The 20,907-nt window shown below is 45.8% G+C and overlaps 1 protein-coding gene across 2 annotated transcripts in view; it reads left to right on the top strand.

Annotated features, from left to right (window-relative positions):
• NID1 (nidogen 1) overlaps positions 1–20,907 on the top strand; it is a 94,662-nt gene that overhangs the window by 60,308 nt on the left and 13,447 nt on the right. For both annotated transcript variants that reach the window (XM_007170773.3, XM_007170772.2), the window contains exons 13-14: positions 14,940–15,158; positions 17,717–17,889. In XM_007170773.3, coding sequence (XP_007170835.2) covers positions 14,940–15,158; positions 17,717–17,889 — 392 coding nt within the window. The remainder of the gene's footprint in view (positions 1–14,939; positions 15,159–17,716; positions 17,890–20,907) is intronic.

Below are 20,907 nucleotides of genomic sequence, written 5' to 3'. Positions count from 1 at the left end.
ACTCTCACTTTCTGAGATGGCTCACACTCTGTCTATGGAGTGTGTCTGTCTCTCAATAAATTTACTTCTTACATATTAAAAAAAATAGTCATAAAAGGATATATGCAGTATGATCCCATTTATATGAAATATAAGCCTGTATGAAAAGAAACCTGCATATGTATAAACATATACAATGAAACTATAAAATGCATGCATGGGAATGAGAAACAAAAACTTCAGGATAAATGTTACTTCTATGGTAGGAGAGGGAATTGGGGTTGGGAAGGGCTGCACAAGGGCTGCATTTGTATTTCTAATGTTTTTTTTTTTCCCAGCTGGAATATGAACACTGAGGTTTTCATCATATTTTTCTAAATTTTGTGTGACTAAATAGTTAATGAAATATTAATGAAAAATTAAGTATAGTGTCATCTGGACTCCTATTGCCAAACATAATGAAGTGTAGGGATTAGACATTGAGCATTTTTTGGTACCTACTCTATACACAGGGGCTAGTTTAAAAAAATAAAAAACTAAACTAGCTTTAGGGGTGAGTCAGTTAAGGTCATGGCTACTGCAGTATCAGCCAATGATAAGCAAAACCAAAAAAATGATGATTTGTTCCCCACTGTCCTTCTGCACTCTTTGCCCAAAATGCATGTGTGGACTGTGAAATCAGCTCAGTGGGGCACTATTACCATTTTCTTTTAAATGGAATGGAACGAAAAAGAAAACAATAATCAAGAAAATAGAGTATGCCGAGTATATGCAGTAGGAATAAGTATTGTTTCATGAAATAATAGTTGTGGATGCTTGTCCAGTGCATGGCTGAGCGTGTGTATGTGTAAGCATGCGTGTGTGTCCTGAATTGCAGAGTGGGAAGCATTTCTATGGGTTGTGGTCAGGAAGTTTGAAAGCTGCCATGTTAGTCACCTATTTCTGTGTAACAAATTATCCCCCAAAATTAGCAGCTTAAATCAGTAAATGTATATTATCTCACAGTTTCTGTGGGGCAGGGATTCAGGAGCTTAGCTGGGTGGTCTGGGTTCAAGGTCTCTCAAGAGTTTGTTGTCAAGACCTTAGCTGGGCTACCATCTTTTCTGAGATTCATCTGGGGCTGAAGGATCCCTATGGTGGTTGGCAGGCCTTATGGGCTGTTGGACGGAGGACCTCAGTTCCTCATAGCACGGGTCTCCCCACGGGGCTGCCTAAGTGTCTTCAAGACCTGGCAGCTGGCTCCCTCCAGAGCAAGCAAGGAAGGGGGGCGTGCCCAAGATAGAAGCCACAGTCTTTTTCAAAAAAATTTTTCTTAAGTTGTTTTTTTTTTTTGCATTTTTTAATTGAAGTATAGTTAATTTACAATGTTGTGTTAGTTTCAAGTGTAGAGCAAAGTGATTCAGTTATAGATTATGTATATGTATATATATATTCTTTTTCAGATTCCTTCCTATTATAGGTTATTACAAGATACTGAACATAGTTCCCTGTGCTATACAGTAGGTCCTTATTGTTTCCCTATTTTATATGTAGTGGTGTGTATCTGTTAATACCAAACTCCTAATTTATCCCTCCCCCACCCCCTTCCCCTTTGGTAACCATAAATTTGTTTTCTATGTCTGTGAGTCTATTTTGTAAATAAGTTCATTTGTATCATTTTTTTTTAGATTCCACATGTAAGTGATATCATATGTTTGTCTTTCTCTGACTTATTTCACTTAGTATGATCATCTCTAGGTCCATCCATGTTGCCGCAAATGGCATGATTTCATTCTTTTTTTATGGAAGCCGCAGTCTTTTGTAACCTAAGCTTGGAAATTACAATGCTGTCACTTCTGCTGATACTATTAGTCACAGGCCAACCCTCCTACAGTGTGAAAAGGAACTACCTAAATGTGGGAATATGAGGAGGTGACAGGTCTGGGGGAATGGAAATGGGTAGAGGTTTGGAATATAAGAGAGCTTATTAGAGGATGAAAGAGGAGTATGAAGAATCCTGGGCTAGAGATGTAAAGCCCGATTTTTTTTTTTTTTTTTATAAATTTATTGATTGATTGATTGATTTTTGGGTGTGTTAGGTCTTCGTTTCTGTGCGAGGGCTTTCTCTAGTTGCGGCGAGCGGGGGCCACTCTTCATCGCGGCGCGCGGGCCTCTCACTGTCGTGGCCTCTCTTGTTGCGGAGCACAGGCTCCAGACGCGCAGGCTCAGTAGTTGTGGCTCACGGGCCCAGTTGCTCCGCGGCATGTGGGATCTTCCCAGACCAGGGCTCGAACCCGTGTCCCCTGCATCGGCAGGCAGATTCTCAACTACTGCGCCACCAGGGAAGCCCTAAAGCCCGAATTTTTAAGGACAAGTACCAAACCTGGGGATGCTTGATCACTTTTCTTTACACTTGGCACCAGGCACGCTTACCAGCTTACTGCTTCCAGATCCACAGATCCACGAGGCAGATAATTAAAGAGTTCAGAAAGTAGGGCTGCATGGAAAGAGAAAAACAAAACATTTAGGATAATACAATGTAAAGGGAGGAAAACTGAGGAACAATTTAACATGTACTTTTTGTTTGCTGTGTGTCTGTCGTTTGTGTTACAGTTGGCACTTTGTTTCAAACAAACCCGCTGTTAGAAAACTTGAATTTCCCACTGAGAGCTGGAAAGGGCTCCAGAAATTCCGTAATTCATCTCCTTTATTTTGTAAATAAGGAACATGGGGCCCGAATAATTTCTTAGTTTACAAAAAGGTTTCTTGAACTCATTATAGAAAAGAATTTTCTAAAGCAACTTTTCTCAAAATTGAGTAAGACCCTTTTTGAAAGAAAAACATTTTTAAGATCTCCAGGGTTGGCTTAGATTATTATGGAGAAATCTAGGTATCAACTTCTTTTATAACTATAAAAGCAAAGCACATTTACAAATTAAATACCAACCAAATGTCAAATCATAAATTTCCAATCAACATTCATTTAATGTGCCAGATTATTGTTTGTCTGAGATGAAATTGTCTTTCCTGCGGTAGCCTCTCCCATCCTGGATGGTTATTCTTTCCATCTCTACTGGATAATTCCAATCAGCCTGCAGAGAAGCCATTTCTCATCTAAAAGACACAAATGAGGACTTCCCTTGAGCCTCCACCCCTCCCCAACTGCCGTCCCATTCCTCCTCCCTTTCATAGTGTTTAATTCCTCATGAGGGTTGTCTGGAGTTTTACTTCCGCTTCCTCTTCTCCCATTTTCTCTCCTTTTTTCCACCGTTTTATTGTAAGATAAAACATAGATACAGAAAGTTGTATAGAACAGATGGATAGCTCAAGGATGGATAGCTAAGGTGAACCCCCCTGTAACTACCACTCAGGTCAAGAAGTAGAACTTTACCAGCAGCCCCAGAAGCTGCTGCAGGTGCTCTGTTCCAGTCATTGCCTTCTCCTTCTCTCCAAAAGTAACCACCAACATCACCTTCACAGAAATCACTTCCTTGCATTTCTTGTTTTATCATGCAAGTACATTCCTAGACACTACAGATTGAGAGTTGCTCATTTTTCTACCTCTAGTTCCCTCTGCCATCCCTTTCTTGTCCTTGAAGTTCATCTATTGAAGAACCCAAGACTTTTGAGCTGTAGTTTTGCACAGTCGGGGGCAGTTCAACATGTTCCTCTGTTCTCCATATCGTCTGCAAACTGGCAGCTGAGTCCAGAGGCTTGATCAGACTTGGGTTCAGTCCTTTCGGCAAGACAAGTGGTGGTCTTACCTTCCATCAGAAGCGCATAAAGTCTGCTTGTCTCACTCCAGGTGATGTTAGGAGCCATTAATGATTATGTCCTAGATCCATTAATTTCCAGGGAGTGGCAAATGGTGAGACGTTAATTCTATCATTTCTTTCTCCTTTATTCATTGGAATTGATGCTCATTGCTTAGGTCCATTAATGTTTAGTGGGTAACAAAATGGCAATAGTCTAATTCTATCATCATGGTGGGTTTTTGTTTTTGTTTTTTTTCATTTATTAGTTGGAATACTTATAAAGAAATGCTTCCCCTCATCTACTCTTTGGATGCCCAGTGGTACATTTCATAAAGAAAAGGCAGGATAGATGCTTGGATCTTTCCCTTTTTTTTTTTTTTTTTACTGGTTGATAAGATAACAGATTGATTCCTTATTAGCCACTGAAGTTTGCTAATTAATTGTTAGTTTTTTAATAGCATTATAGACTCATGGATATCAATTGGTTGTAATCATTATTCTCATTGTGGTTCAGAGTCCCATCTTTGGCCCATGGGAACCTCTTCAAGTTGACCCCTGGTCCTTTTGACATGATCCTAGTATAGTCATCCCTCCGTATCCATGGGGGTCTGGTTCCAGAACCCCCGAGGATAGTAACATCCACGGTGGCTCAAATCTCTTGTATAAAATGGTGTAGTATTTTCATATAACCTATCCACATCCTCCCCGATACTTTAAATCATCTCTAGATTGCTTACAATACCTAATACAATGTAAATGCTATGTAAATAATTATAAATACAATGTAAATGGTATGTAAAAAATTGTAAAAATAATGTAAATGCTATGTAAATATTTGTAAATACAATGAAAATGCTATGTAAATTGTGTGGCAAATTCAAATTTTGCTTTTTGGAACTTTCTGGGATTTTTTTTTCTAATATATTCGATCTGTAGTTGGTTGAATCTGAGGATGTGGAACCTTGCAGATACAGAGGGTCCACTGTGGTCTTTAATATCTTCCTTGCTCTCTGAACTAGAACCAGCCTTTTTTCCATGAACCTCTGGTTTCTTTTAGTGGGAAATAGCATTGCAGGACCACAATCTAAGTAGTAGAAATGTTCAGACAGAGCTAGGAATTCATGTGTCCGTGTTGATAGTTCCAATTGTAATACATGACCACAGGGTTTTTCCTTTACCCTGTCTAGATTATATCCATATCTCCTTTCTTCCACACTGAGAATCCTGGTTCTCAAGGGCACAGTGGATTAAGAATTAGAATAGACCATAAGTTCGTATTTACTTTATTCCACATTACACACATAACAGGCTGAGAATTCAAATACTACATACCACCAATACAGTTTCTTAGAACAATTAAAATTTTTTGCACGTGCCCTCCTATTTTTATAGTTATATCTACATTGCCTGGGCATGTACATGTAACCAACACCTACTATATTCCCTCACTTTGTTTGTTTGTTTGTTTTTGGTTTTTGGCTGTGCCCTGCAGCACGTGGGATCTTAGTTAACTGACCAGGGATCAAACCCACGCCCCCTGCAGTGGAAGCATGGAGTCTTAACCACTGGACCGACAGGGAAGTCCCTATGTTCTCTCACTTTGAACCCTCATTTGGTCTTAGTTCAACAAGTCACTATTTATTGCTTGTTACCAGTCCTTACGTCAATGCCTCTCTAGTTATCTGGTTGTCAGAAGCTTGTTCTCTAGTAAATTTCTCAGGAAGGGCTCATGAAAACAGTATTCCTTGGTTCATTTTCTTTCCTTGACTATCTCAAATATTCCTCTGACATAAAGCATGGCTCTCCAAAGGGCAAATGATAATCGGAAGATAATTTTCCCCTTTTTACCTGGATGCCCAAAGGATGTTTTTCTTTCTCTTCCATAGTTCCCTTCAAAAGTTCAACAGTTTTACTAGAATATGACTTGGTGTTGGTTGTTCTGGGTCTTAGTTACACGGTGTGCTTTTTCAATTTGTCATTTCACATCTTTTAATTTCAGGAAAGTGTTCTGGAATTTTAGTTTTAGTATTTGTTCTCTTTCCTTGCTTTGGGTTATTTTTTAGGGACTTCCATTTTGCATATTGAATCTTCTTTGCCTATCTCCAGTATTTGCCCGAATCTCCTAAATTTGTCTGATATCCTTTCTTTTTGTCTTTAAACATTTTCCTCACTTCCACCTTCTGTTTCTCTTAAGGCATACTCTGTTATGTTTATTCACTTTGTGTTCCATCTAGTTGAGTCTTCATTTCTGAAATGATTCTTTTTTAAAAGTTTCTACTTCTTTCCTGAATTCTGTTGCCTCATTTTTGAGTTTTTCAAATGCTGATTCGTTTTGTTCTTTCCTGTTTTTTATCATTTTCTACTGTCTTTTCGCTTAAGTTGAAATATTGGGTTGGCCAAAGGTTCGTTTGGGTTTTTTCATAATATCTTACGGAAAAACCCTAACGAACTTTTTGGCCAACCCAATAGACGATTACAGTTTTGATCTGTTAGCACATCTTTTTGGCAAGCTTTCACTATCTGTAGGGTTGTTGTACTCCTGACTACCCTTTTATATCCTTTTTCCTTATAGTAACTTTGTGTTGGATTTGCCCTCCATACTTTTCTGTTGCTCATTTTTATGAGAGTTTTAGTTTTCCTGAACTTCCTGAAAGAAGCTTGGTGCAGATAGCTTTTTCTAGCGACACAGAGCTTCCTCTTCTGCTCTTTTAGTGAAGTGTTTAAAAATATTTCAGCTTACATTATGATTTCCTGGCTCTGCTCCCCTCCCCCGCTGGACCTTCTCTTTCCTTGTACGTGTCATCTTCATCCTCCTTAGTTTTGATCCCATTCCCAGCACTTTCTCCCCAGTAGGGGCTAGATCTTCCAGCCGCTGTTGGCTTTACATTCCACCTTGGAGTAGAAAAATCCCTCCAAAGTTTTAGCTGCCATTTTCAAATTGGCCCACTTTCCAGCTGAGTACCTGTTAGCTCTTGGGGTTCTCCTGTTCCCAGAACTGTTAGATGCCCTGCTGCCGCTTCCCTCTCCTTTCTCTACACAGACACTGACACCAGGGGGGCTTTGTGACCCCTGCTTGTGTTTGGGGGTTCATAGGACAACCTGGTCACCTCGTTTCATTGTAAATGTTGCCCATGGCTTTTGTAGCTATTCTGTCTGTAATTAGATTCTAAAACTAGGCAGTTACCCTCTTCCCAGAGCCTCCCATTCCCTCTTGAACTACTGAAGCCAAATCCAGCCTCTGTACCCGATACCCAATTATATCTCGGAGACAGAGTTTTGGGTGAAGTAGAAAAGAAGAGCTTTATTGCTTTGCCAGGCAAAAGGGGACACAGTGGGCTAATGCCCTCAAAACTGTGTGTCCCGACCTGGAGGGAGTAGTGAGGAGTTTTATAGCAATGGTTCAAAGAGGGCGTGATCAGCTCGTGGACATTCTTCTGATTGGTTGGTGGTGAGGTAAGCGGGAGTCTGCGTCATCAGCCTTCTGGTTCCAGCCTGTCTGGGGTCTACGTGCTTGTGGGCAGCAAACAGTCAACTTCTTCCACCTGGTGAGGGTTTCAGTGTCTGCAAAACAGCTCAAAGATACTGCTCTGTGTATCCCTTGAGGGGCAACCAGGACCCTGCCCCAAGGCTGAGCTATTGTTTCTTGACTACTCCTCCCTTGTCTCTGCATCCCGTGCCTTCCCTGATTAGCATCTGTTTGAACCTACCCCTTGGAACTCAGGGAAGGTCTTGGAGGCTGAATGAAGCCTATTTCCTGTAATCAAGAAATGGGGGGACACAGGAAGGCTTTTGTGCCCAGGAGCCCCACAGGGTCCTGCTCGGTTTCACTACTGCAGTCAGCTTTGCCCTACCATCCCCCAACCCCCCTCCCCACCCTGGAACTGCTCCGGTAAAAGTCAGCAATGACCTTCACTTTTTGTTAGATCTCAGCCCTGCCCCCGTTTCTTAGTAACGCTTGGTTCAGTTGACCTCACCTTCCCGCCTAAACACTTTCTTCTTTTGGTGTCCAGGATACCACACCTCTTAGTTTTCTCCATCATTGGCTGGTATGTGTCATTGGGGGTACAATTAACCTCATTGAATGGATGAGGGTTTAGAGAAGCCACCTAACTTGCCCAAGGCACCTGGCTAACTAGCCAGGATCAATTGCTAAATATTTCTTAAGCATCTGTGATATGCCTGTCACTGTACTCGGCACATAAACAGTAATGTCTGCGGTCGGGAGGAGCTCACACCGCCCCTGGGCAGGAGAAGAGAGCGCTTGAAACTATAGCGAGTCTGTAAGTGGTAACCAGTGGCTGGGAGAGGAGATCCAGGTGGGATAGGGAAGTGAGGGAAAGCGTGAGAAGTAGGATTTGGCCTTGGAAGATGGGTAGGATTTGAACAGGAGATGGGGAGGAATAGTGGGGACGAGATACGGTTAAGCAGCTCAGGTGAGGTCAGGGCGTAGAGGATCCTGAAAACCAGGCCCCCAGAGGCTGGAGAGCTCCTATGGTCTTGAGGCCCGTGGCCCTCTCTGGCCACCACCTCCCTGCCTTGTAGCCTCACACAGCCTCATTTCCAAGTCAGCTTCTCCATCCCTTCTTTCTTTCGAAGTCCTCTCACCGTAACCCCAAGGAGCATCATGTCAACCACCCTCACCAATATCCTGAATTTCTTGGCTTCTTTATTCTCCTCCATGCATGGCCTGAAAACCTCCAGCCTGAGGTGAGTGCTACACCCAGGCCACTGGACTTCAACCACACGGAGTATTAGGGGTGTATTAGGAACACTGCAGATTGATTGCCCTCGGTGTCAGGTGACCCCTTGACCGAGGTGGTCCTCCTCTCGGCTCCCAAGCAGCCTGTTCGACCACTACCAGCCACTTCTCACAATGCGTTACCCTGGTGGGGTCCTGTGAACTCCCAGGGCCCTCGTATCTAGCGAAGATGCCCACAACCTGCCGGGCACCTGGCTCGCAGAGGTTTCAGTAAATGCTTATCACAAATACATAAATGATTCAAGGGTCCATGGGGTTCCTGTTCTGAGAGGTACACCAATTTAAAAAGCCCACACTAGGGAATTCCCTGGCAGTCCAGTTGTTAGGACTCTGTGCTTCCACTGCAGGGGATCCGGGTTCGATCCCTGGTCGGGGAACTAAGATCCTGCAAGCCGCACAGTAGGCCCCCCCCCCCAAAAAAAAGGCCCACACTAATAGGGTGTCAGGAGAGGAAGGATGCAGGGGGTGGACCGAGGAGACGGGAGTAAAACCCAAAGACGCAGTTTCACACGATGAGACGGCACACAGGCTAGAGGTGCATTTTCTCTTCCTGCTGCTTTGTGACCTTTCTGCTTTCCCCTCCCCTTTTGCCCTTTGCTAATTGCTAGTTTATTTCCCCCTTTCTGGGCGTTCTCTTTCCTCACCAGTCCTGTAAGAATTGGGGGCAAATGTTGGGAAGGGACCTGAAGAGAGTTCATAAGTAGAGAGATTTTTACCACCATCGTCATCATTGGTGGTGGAGATTGTGGTGGTGTCCTTAGGAAACCTCACATCAGATGGGTATTGTTCTCTTACTTGTAAATTCCCATTCTTGGAAGTTTGGCAATCTTGGACTAACAAGGGTCCATTTGGCAGCTCAGGAGATGAGGCCAGGAGCCAAAAATCTCAAACCCAGCAGAGACCAGGCATGGTTTCACCACGCCCATGTTAGCTCATCCCAAGATACGTGTGTGTGGCAGTGCCACTGGGATCAGGTGGCCCCTTACGGAGCGGGGTGGACTGTTCAGGAAGAGGTTGAATAAACGGAACCCCCCCAACAAGTTCCTCCATCCCACTGAGTATATCAGAGGCTACAAGAGTTATTTATTTGAATTAACACCTAGGAAAAAGTTTAATCAGGCAAGGGAATGGGATGCAAATCAAGAGACAAAAACATGTGCTTTTTTTCTTCTCCATCTATTTCCTTTTCCTCTCATTCTCTTTGTCCCCAATTTGAGAAAAGTCACCCCAGACTCCCTGCTGTTCCCTGGATAAATATCAGGTCTCGAATGCTTCCTCCCCCGAGCAGATTAAACTAGGTGAGTAAAGAGAATCTTGCCTCAGTTATTTTATCAACCAGAAGCAAGGCCGACGTGTCCTTATTATCCCTTCCCCACCCCACCCACAGTGGGACATTCCCTGTGGGAGCCTGGAGCCCTCAGAGGAGGCGCCCACAGGGGCTGCTGTGGGCCAGGCTGAGAAGCCATCCCAGGGAACACGGTGATATCACAGCTTTCCATAAACACACTTGGGGACTTCCCTGGCGGGCCAGTGGTTAGGACTCGGCGCTTTCACTGCCGAGGGCGCAGGTTCGATCCCTGGTCGGGGAACTGAGATCCCACAAGCCATGCAGCGCGGCCAAAAAACAAAAAACAAACACACCCTTGAAATTCTGTTTCCTGAGTCACAGCTGAGGTCTCCCCCACCTTAATATAAGTTCAAGATAACAGCACTTAAGATACAGTTGAGATACAGCTCCACTGGAAATTCTAGATCACTTGAGATTTTGTGTATTGGCTAACCCAAAACTGTCAGCCACGTACAAGGGAGGTACCCCTTCCTCCCTTAAAAGTTTGATTTGCTTGACAGTACACAGAATACCAGGCCTGTTTTCTAGTTGGAAAGGCAGCACTATATACATATGTTGATGGAAGGGAAACAAGTCTGTGGGCCACAGACAATTTCGGGGAGTGAGTTAAGCTAACTTGTGTGTGTCACCGTTGACATAACACATTCAGTGTGCGGGGGGCGTCCTAGGCACTGGGCATGTGGGTGCAGAGGGCCCGGGGCTGGGCTAGGAATCCAGAGACCCGGGTTCTAGCTTGAGCTGAGCCACTCGCTAGTGCCGTGGCCTGGGGAAGCCAATCTGACCTTCCGTTCTCTCATTTGACGTAAAAACCGTAGTTGCCTGTTGCATAGGATTATAGTGAGAATTAAGTGAACGATGTGTGAGCAGAGACAGCTTGTACAGAAACTAAAGCCCTGTACAAATGTAAGATACTGAGGAAGTAAACAAGCCCTACATCCAAGAGTGAAGAAAACCAACATTTTTTTTTTTTAATAGCTACTTTATTTATTTATTTATTTATTTTTGGCTGTGTTGGGTCTTCAGTTCGTGCGAGGGCTTTCTCTAGTTGCGGCAAGCGGGGGCCACTCTTCATCGCGGTGCGGGGACCGCTCTTCATCGCGGTGCGCGGGCCTTTCACTATCGCGGCCCCTCCCGTTGCGGGGCACAGGCTCCAGACGCGCAGGCTCAGTAGTTGTGGCTCACGGGCCCAGCTGCTCCGTGGCATGTGGGATCTTCCCAGACCAGGGCTCGAACCCGTGCCCCCTGCATTAGCAGGCAGATTCTCAACCACTGCGCCACCAGGGAAGCCCAAAAAACCAACATTTTTATCATCAACCAGATGGTATTATTTGTGTCTTTGTTTGGCTCTTCCTACATCAAATACGTTTTGTGGTTGTTGTTGTTTTTGTTTTGTTTTTAATTTTATTTTTTTAATTGAAGTGTAGTTGATTTACAATGTGTTAATTTCTTCTGTGCAGCAAAGTGGCTCAGTTACACACATATATACATTCTTTTTTATATTCTTTTCCATTATGGTTTATCACGGGATATTGTATATAGTTCCCTGTGCTGTACAGTAGGGCCTTTTGTTTTTTATATTAGCCTCTGGGACAAAAGAGAAAGCAGACCCAGTTTCCCCTCCCAGGTTCAACACACACTTTCCTGGCAGGCTCGCTGTTTCTAATCGAGGGACCAGCCATGTCCAGCAGTCTGATGTGAAAGCTGGCAGCACAAAGGCACTTTAAACATTGATCGGCAGCACATCACCGAACACACTGTGAAGGCCTGGTGTAGATACAGTCACGGATGAACGCACTCTCATTCATTTACTATATGTATTGAACTTGGATGCTTTCATGCCACATCCACAGAGTTGAGTTGTGACAGAGACCATATGGCCCACATAACCAAAAATATTTATTCTCTGCCCCTTAGCAGGAAAAATCAGTGGAGCCCTGCCCTCGATTGTATAACCACAAGCTTCCAGTAAATATCAAAAAAAGCACTCCAGCACGCTTTTGCTCTCCAAGCCCTGCAGAGAGGATCTCTTGTGTGATACAGTCACAGATGAACGCTAGAACCCAGGTCTCTGGATTCCTAGCCCAGCCCCGGGCCCTCTGCACCCACATGCCCAGTGCCTAGGACACCCCCTGCTCACTGAACGTGTTATGGCAACGGTGACACACACACGTTAGCTTAACTCACTCCCCGAAATTACCTGTGGCCCACAGACTTGTTTTCCTTCTGTCATCTGGTGTAGATACAGTCACAGATGAACGCTGGAGTGCAAGACTTAAAATTCCAGCCGTTTACATTGTCTCATCACATTCTACTCACGCCTCAAATAATACCGTGGGATTAGTTACTCCTGCCATCGCTGGTCAACCAGCATTGCTGACAGGGCCAGATGTGGTGGAAACTGAGCATCAAAAACATTTTTCAGACACAAAATTCTGTGAAATATGTAATATATTATTATATACTCTATTATTACAATATATATATTATGAACACAGCAATATATTAATATACATTAATATATTAATTAGAGTATTTATATAAGATTTCTCCCTAACATAACTAGCAATGCCCTAGAGCAGGGGTTGACAGCTACAGACCCACAGGCCAAATCTGGCCCGCTGTTTGTAAATAAAGTTTTATTGGCACACTCATTCATTTACAATATGTATTAAGCTTGGATGCTTTCATGCCACATCCACAGAGTTGAGTTGTGACAGAGACCACATGGCCTACATAACCAAAAATAATTATTCTCTGCTCCTTAGCAGGAAAAGTCAGTGGAGCCCTGCCCTCAATTATATAACCACAATCTTCCAGTAAAGATCAAAAAAACGCACTCCAGCACGCCTTTGCTCTCCAAGCGCTACAGAGAGGACCTCTTGTGTGTATGTGCTGTGTCCTGGGCTCCTCTGTCAAGACACTGACTCATTGGATGGTTACTGTGTGTTTGCTTGTTCCCTTCCCTCCAGACTGGGAGCTCCTTGAGGGCGGGGCCTGGGGTTTATTCCCATGTCCATCCCCGCTCCAGCCCAGGAGGGGCTTCCTAAGTCAAGGTTAAGGGGATGCAGTCCCTCATTACCTTCTCAGAGCCTAGAATGTGCTCAGGGAGACAGACCAGGAACAGCCTTAGAGTCTCAGCATCAGTGTGATGAGAGTCACAGGGCAGGCGAGGCCAGAGCATCCTGGGAGCTCTTGGAGGGCCCAAGAAGCACATGCCTGAGCTGATGCTTGAAGGATTCACCGGGCAGGAGGGTGGGGGGCGGTGGGGGGGGGCGGGGAGTCACACAATGAACGGCACATGGAAAGGCCCGCAGGAGAGGGGCAGCAGACGTGGTTCAGTTTGGCTGAAGTGTGGCTCTCGGCAGTGTCTGGGCATCGCTTTGGGTGGTGGATGCCGCAGAGGTGATGGCAGCGCTGGCCTGGCTGGATGCTGTGGTGGCTGGAGTCTAGCCAGTGTGGAAGCAGCTACAACTCTGCCACTTACAACTCTATAAACATGGGAGTTTATGCCAGTTCATAGCTTCTCATCAGCAATTTCCCAAAGATAGAGCAGTATTTCCCAGCCTTGGGATCTGAGTTACACAGTCAAAAGGCCATGTTTCATGCCAAACACTAGCATGTAATTAAAAGGAAACATACAAATGTTGGTAAATGTGCCCTGTGGTCTTTGGTCCCCCAAATCTTTGACCCGGACTCAGTGTGGGTAATCAAGAAGCTGGTGATGATAAAAAGGACACATTTAAGAAACACTTAAAATTTCTTAAAACAAATGTCAGTGCTGTCCATCGAGTGATGAATGGATAAACAAAATGTGGTGTAGCCTTGCAATAGTACATTATTCAGCCACAAAAAAGAACAAAGTACTGGGACCTCCCTGGCGGTCCCAGTGGTTAAGACTCTGAGCTTCCACTGCAGGGGCCGCGGCTTCGATCTCTGGTCGGGGAACTAAGATCCCACGTGCCGCGTGGTGCAGCCAAAAATAAATAAATAAAAAATCTTAAAAAAATAAAATAATGAAGTACTATTACATGGCTACAACACGGATGAACCTTGCAAACGTTCTGCTGAGTGAACGCAGCCGGACACAAAAGGTCGCATATTGTACGATTCCATTTATGTGAAATAACCAGAATAGGTAAATCCATAGAGACAGATGCAGACTGATGGTTGCCAGGGGCTGGGAAGAAGGAGGAAGTGGAGACAACCATTTAATAGGTCTGGGGTTTCCTTTTGAGGTGAGGAAATGCGTTGGTACTAGAGGGAGGAGGTGGTCACTCAGCATTGTGACTGTACTAATGTCACTGGATTGTTCACCGTAAAATGGTTGATTTGGGGAATTCCTGGCAGTCCAGTGGTTAGGACCTGGTGCTTTCTCTGCCGAGGGCCTGGGGTCGATCCCTGGTCTGGGAACTAAGATCCCAGAAGCCACATGGTGCTGCCAGAAAGAAAAAAAAAAAGGTTGATTTTATGTTATGTCAGTTTGCCTCAGTTTTTCAAAACAAAAAAAGCATGGCCTAGGAAGGAAAAGAAAATGTAGGTATACTCTTCTTGACCGTTAAATTCACTAAATAATAATGATGTTTAAATTTTTTTTAATTAATAAAACATTTGGGATTAACATATACACATTACTATATATAAAATAGACAATCAACAAGGACCTGTATAGCACAGGGAACTCTACTCAGTATTCTGTAATAACCTATATAGGAAAAGAATCTGAAAAAGAACAGATATATGTATATGTATAATTGAATCACTTAGCTGTATACCTGAAACTAACAACATTGTAAATCAACTATTCGCCAATATAAAATAAAAATTAAATTAAAAAAATTTTTAAAATAAGCTATAAGGATATATTGTACAGCATAGGGAGTATAGCCAATATTTTATAATAACTTTAAATGGAGTATAATCTATAAAAATTTTGAATCACTATGTTGTACACCTGAAACTAATATAATATTGTAAATCAACTATACTTCAATAAAAATAAATTAAAAAATTTTTTAAGTTAATGAAACAAAACTCAGTAGTGAACCGGCAGCTCCTGAGGTTCTGAGTGGGATGTGGGGACTTGAGCTGATGACCCTCCTTTTGCTCGCCTCTCTAATAGAAGTGGAGAAGACCCGATGCCAGCATGAACGAGAACACATCCTCGGGGCGGTGGACCCCCAGCGCCCCCGGCCTCCGGGACTGTTTGTTCCCGAGTGTGATGAGCACGGACACTACGCGCCCACCCAGTGCCACGGCAGCACTGGCTACTGCTGGTGTGTGGACCGCGACGGCCGCGAGGTGGAGGGCACCAGGACCACGCCCGGGATGAGGCCACCGTGTAAGTCAGAGGACAGTGCTGGAGACAGGAAGTCTCAGCACCTGCAAGCATCGCTGGGGACCCTTGCCGGGGACCCTTGCCAAAGGTGCAGTTGGCACTTTCTGCCTGCCCTAAATCCTGACCTGCTCCACTGGCTCGGAGCCCATCCCTCCCTCCCTTTCTCCCCTCTTCAGCCCCCTTTTCCGTCTCCCCATCACTTGCCCACCCCCACCATCTCTCTCCCCACTTTCCCTCTCCTCCCTCTTACCCTTTCCTCTTCTTTTTTGTGCAAACCTGTTCTGTGCAAATGATGGGCAGGACCCGCTGCATTGAGGCTGCAATTGGTAGCAGAGAGGGTGTGTGCTCAGGGGTCCCCGAGGTAGACCTTGCCGTGGGTGGCCCAGCATTCCAGCGGCTCTGCGCTGGCACACAGCGCAGGGACGGGAGAGACCAACCGGAGCCCCTCCGCAGGCATGGAGGGGCTAACTCAGGCGTGGAACTGTTCTCCTCCTGGTACACTTGCCTCTTTCACAGTTGCGCCTGGACCTTTAGGTACTCGGTCCATTTAGAACGGCAGGAGCAAACAGCCGCAAAGGTTTCTGCAAGATAGTTCTGCGACAGTCGATGACGGTGGGAAGGTGCCGAGCTGTGGGCCAGGCTGTGTGACACTGGACAGATACTTGCCTGAGTCTCAGCATCCTCGGCCTCAACATCGGATTCGAGCAAAATAATCTCTAGGATGCTTCTCAGCTCTAAAATTCTGTCACAGGCATAGAAAGTGGTAATTGTCACAAATTACCAAAATCTAATACAATCAGTCCTTGCCTCTCCATTCTCCATTTAGCTAATAATCATAAACTGATCCCCTACCAGATAGTTTCCCAAAGCTGCTAAGAGGCTGCTGAGTAAGCAGTGATCACTCACAGGGACTTCCCTGGCGGTCCAGTGGTTAAGACTCCGCGCTTCCAATGCAGGGGGGCGTGGGTTCTATCCCTGGTCGGGGAACTAAGATCCCACATGCTGCGAAGGGTGGCCAAAAAAAAGGAAGTGAGAAGTGATCACTCACAAACTTCATTACACCAGCCAGCCAGCATTAACTGAGTGTCAGATTGGTGTGGTCAGTGCTGGCAGCCCACAGAGGGAAGCCCCAGTGCCAGCCCCAGAACCTCAGAGGACAGGTAAACAGGTGCAGGGTAGGGAAAGGAACCTTAAGAGAGAGTAGGTGGGCCAGGAAGCACAGTGGCTTGGGGGGTTGCGGGCTAGCCCAGGAAGGCTTTGCAGAGCAGTACCGTGAGAACCAAGGTTTTGAGCAGGGCCAGAGTCAGCTGCGCTGGGGAGTAGGGGTTGAGGAGGCCCATGGTCCAGGCAGCAAGAACGGGCGGAGAGGCAGGAAAAAAACCCTCAGGGGTTTGTGTCCTGTGGGAGGGGAGCAGAATGGAGGTAAGGACATCAGATGCCCCGCTGAGGGGTCTGGATTGGTCCTGAGGGCAGAGGGGAGCCCAGGAAGGGTTTCGAGCAGGCGCTGATGTGACCAGGTTTCAGTTTTAGAAGAGCTGAGAGGGAGGAGTGAGGCCCTGGTGGTGGGGAGGCAGGTGCAATTAATTAATTGCAGTATTTCTAATTAATCCAGGTGAGAAACGGCGAGGGTCTGACCTGAGGTGCTGGCAGTGAGTTTGGAGGGATAGATTCCAGAGATATTAAAAAGGTCCACGAGATTGGTTTATATCATTGATTGGGTATAACAGGCAAGATGGACAAGAGAAAAGAACTGAAAATGAGCTTGGTGATGACCTGGTCCCGTTCTCTCACTTCAGAGAGCAGGAAACGAGCCCAGGAAGGTCCACGACGTGTCCACACGGCGAGTGGCAGGGCCAGGTCTGGGACCCAGGTTTCCCGACAGCCACTGCATGTTCCTTACCCGCAGCCCAGGCTGCCTGTCCCCTCCTGGGACATGATCTTGTCAGGTGAGCCAGGAGCTGTGCTGGGCCACCAGGTCAGCAGGTAGGAGGCAAGGCCGAGTCTGAGGGAGGATTAGCCCTGCCCATCATTTCGTTCTGGAAAGCCCAGAAGGCCTGTGTTCCCGTTTGTGGCGTCTGAGACCCTCCCACCCCCGTGGGATGGGGTGAGTGGGGCTAGTCCACTCAGACGGTCTCCTCGAGCATGAAAATACTCAGCAGCTTCCTGCTGGGGTGTGAGCTCCCTGTGGCCAGGGTTTCAGGGTTGCTACTGTTGCATTGTTTTCACTGCTGCAGCCCGTGTGCAGAGCAGGGCACCGATAGCCAGGTTAGTTCCATTAAGGGGGAGACCGAGCCATTGTTTCTTTCCAATCGACCTTTAATGTTAAACTCTGGCCCTGCATCATCTTCATCACAAATGCCCTTTGACTGACTGAGGTCTTTCTGCTCCTTGTGCTTTCGGATATTAAATGTGCACGTGTGACGGTGCAGTTTGTGGTGCCATGAAGGTGACGTGACCGGGTGTGGGTGCATGTGTGTGAGTCCGTGCACGCGCCCACACGCGTACGTTTGTGCATTCCTACTGCACGCGGGCCTTACTCACTGCCGTCTCCCACCACCCAGGTCTGAGTACAGTGGCTCCCCCGGTTCACCACGGACCCTCAGTTCCTACCGCCGTGATCCCCCTGCCACCTGGGACCCACCTGCTCTTCGCCCAGACCGGGAAGATAGAGCACCTCCCCCTGGAGGGAAGCACCATGACCAAGACGGAAGCCAAGGCGCTGCTTCACGCCCCGGTGAGTGCTGGCCGATGGCACTTGGTGACAATTTCTGCTTCAATGGCCTGGAGCAACGAGCGGGGTGCAGTCAGCCCAGGGACCAGGGCTGGACCCCTGGACCCAGGACCTCTTCATTCTGTGTGACCCTGGGTGTCCACCTCTAAATGGGGCCACTGTATTCCTAAGCACCCCCATGAGGCTCGAGGGTGGGAGCAGAAACAGGAGGGCTTCCAGAGAGACCCCTTTGGTATCTGACCCCTCAGGTGGGCGCGTCATGTGAGTTTGCTCTCTTGTCTGCGAGCATCTGCCAGGTTTGATGTTGCCATCCCTGCTAAATTAGCAACATGAATCATCTTTCGGCAGCCGCTCAGCTCAAGATGCTCCTGTCTGCCCAGAGGCAGTAAGTAACCAGAGCTTTTCAAAGCTTCAAAGATGCATTTTGTGAGTCGGGGAATTTTTGTCTGTTAGTTAGAGGTCAGACACTTTTTTTTTTTTTTTTAAACCTAGTGGGTTTTTTAATAAATATTTTTTAAATTTTATTTATTTATTTATTTATTTATTTATGGCTGTGTTGGGTCTTCGTTTCTGTGCTAGGGCTTTCTCTAGTTGCGGCAAGCAGGGGCCACTCTTCATCGCGGTGCGCAGGCCTCTCACTATTGTGGCCTCTCTTGTTGCGGAGCACAGGCTCCAGACGTGCAGGCTCAGTAGTTGTGGCTCACGGGCCCAGTTGCTCCGCGGCATGCGGGATCCTCCCGGACCAGGGCTCGAACCCGTGTCCCCCGCACCGGCAGGCAGACTCCCAACCACTGTGCCACCAGGGAAGCCCAGGTCAGACACTTTTGAGAAGCTTTTCTATCTGGGATCCTGACCTCCTGCCAGGAAACCAAACCTGAGACCTGGTGGAGGCTTCTGGCTGTGGACTCAGGGTTGCCAGGGCAGTGGGGCCCGTCAGGGTTCTCTAAGGAGTGAAGAAGTAGCAGCGAGTGGGCTACCAGCTCTTAGAGATGAAAGTCCAGCAGGAATCCTCTTTACCCCTCAGTGCTGGTTGCAGAGCCTGCTTGAAGATTCCGGGTAGAAATGTTACTTTTTTCTCATTTTCCTTTCCCTACTCCCCTGTCTTTCCCACCTGCCCTATTTTCTCTTCCTGCATGGATCTCTACACACTGCCATACCCCCTCTTCTTTTTGACCAGGGAGGAAACATGATCAAAAAAAGTCTGCAAAATAAAAATGCTTTTTTAAAAAATTTATGTTATTGAAGTATAGTTGATTTACAACGTTGTGTTAATTTCTGCTCTACAGCAAAGTGATTCAGTTATACATACATATATATATATATATATATATATATATATATACATTCTTTTTCATGTTCTTTTCCATTATGTTTTACCATAGGATATTGAATATAGTTCCCTGTGCTCTACAGTAGGACCTTGTTTATCCATTGTTGTTTATCCCTTTTGTTTATCCATGTAATTGTTTGCATCTGCTCATCCCAAACTCTCATTCCTTCACCCCCACCACCTCCCCCTTGGCAACCACAAGTCTGTTCTCTGTCTGAGTCTGTTTCATAGTTAAGCTCATTTGTGTCATATTTTAGATTCCACATATAAATGATGTCATATGGTATTTGTCTTTCTCTTTCTGACTTACTAACTTACTAGAGATGATAATCTCTAGGTCCACCCATGGTAAAAATGCTTTTCAGAAGCCTCTTGCAAAGCAGCCTTGATTGGATTCATGTTCTTCCCCAACACAAAACCCTCTGATGGGTTCCCTTCACCCAGAAAAATATCCAGTTCTTTCCATGGCCTCCGGCTACCTCACCCACCCCATTCCCTACCACTGCCCCCTCACTCACCGGCTGCAGCCTTCTGGCCTTCTAGCTGGTCCTCAACTCACCACGCACACTCCCACCTCAGGGCCTTTGCACTTGCTGTCCCCCCTGCCTGGAGTTCTCTCATTCCAGACACTTGCACGGTTCACTGCCGCACGTCACTTGAATTTCTGCTGGCACGTCAGCTCTTAGAGAAACCTGTCCTGGCTGCCCTATCCAGACTGCAGCCTCCACCTACCCTGCTTTGTCTTTCATCAGGCACCCAGCACTACTCGAAACATTGTATATCAGGGTACATGTTCTATGTCTGATGTATCTCTTCCCACCAAGAATATAAGCACAGCAAGATCAGAAATTGTCCGTCTGTTTCATGGAGGTGTTTGTTTCACAGTGGTATTCGAAGATCCCGAACAGTGCTTGGCACTTGAAAAGTATTTGCTGAACAAATGTGTAAGTGATCTTTGTGATTTCCTGTTGCCTCACTGAAGCACACAGCCCTCAAGGGCTAATCATCATTCTTCCTCCGTATCCACTAGCACACACTCCCGGGTAGTGGGAGTGGGTTAAATTCCGTGTGAAAGTCGTTTTCCCCCAAGACCAAGGGGAGAGGCTTAAATGCCAAATGAGGCTATGAAAAGCAGGAAATTGAGATGGGATCAGTGGAGGGAGAGTGCTGAAACAACATTATAAATATTCACTGCGTCCTTCCTATCTATGTATCATCTATCTGTCTGTCCTTCTGTGTATGTATGTATGTATGTATGTATCTATCTATCTATCTGTCTTTACCATTTAGCTATTTTAACTGTAGCTAATGCCACTGTGGCATTAAGTACAACAATCATCACCATCTATCTCCGGAACCTTTTCCATCATCCCAAACTGAAACTCTGGATCCATTCAATAATAACTCCCTCCTCCCCTGCCAGCCCTTTGCATCCTCTTCTACTTTCTATCTCTATGAATTTGCCTGTTCTAGGGACCTCCTATAAGTGGAATCATACAGTATTTGCCCTTTCGTAACTGGTTTACTTTATTTAGTATAATGTCTTCAAATTTCATCCATGTTGTAGCATGTGTCAGAATTTCCTTCCTTTTTAAGGCTGAATTATATTCCATTATATGGATGTATCACATTTTGTTTATCCATTCATCCATCAGTGGAGATCTTGGGCTCCTTCCACCTTTTGGCTATTG

This window comes from Balaenoptera acutorostrata, chromosome 16 (assembly GCF_949987535.1).
Source record: "Balaenoptera acutorostrata chromosome 16, mBalAcu1.1, whole genome shotgun sequence".
Lineage (NCBI taxonomy): Eukaryota > Metazoa > Chordata > Mammalia > Artiodactyla > Balaenopteridae > Balaenoptera > Balaenoptera acutorostrata.
This window is presented reverse-complemented; position numbering and strand designations above follow the sequence as displayed.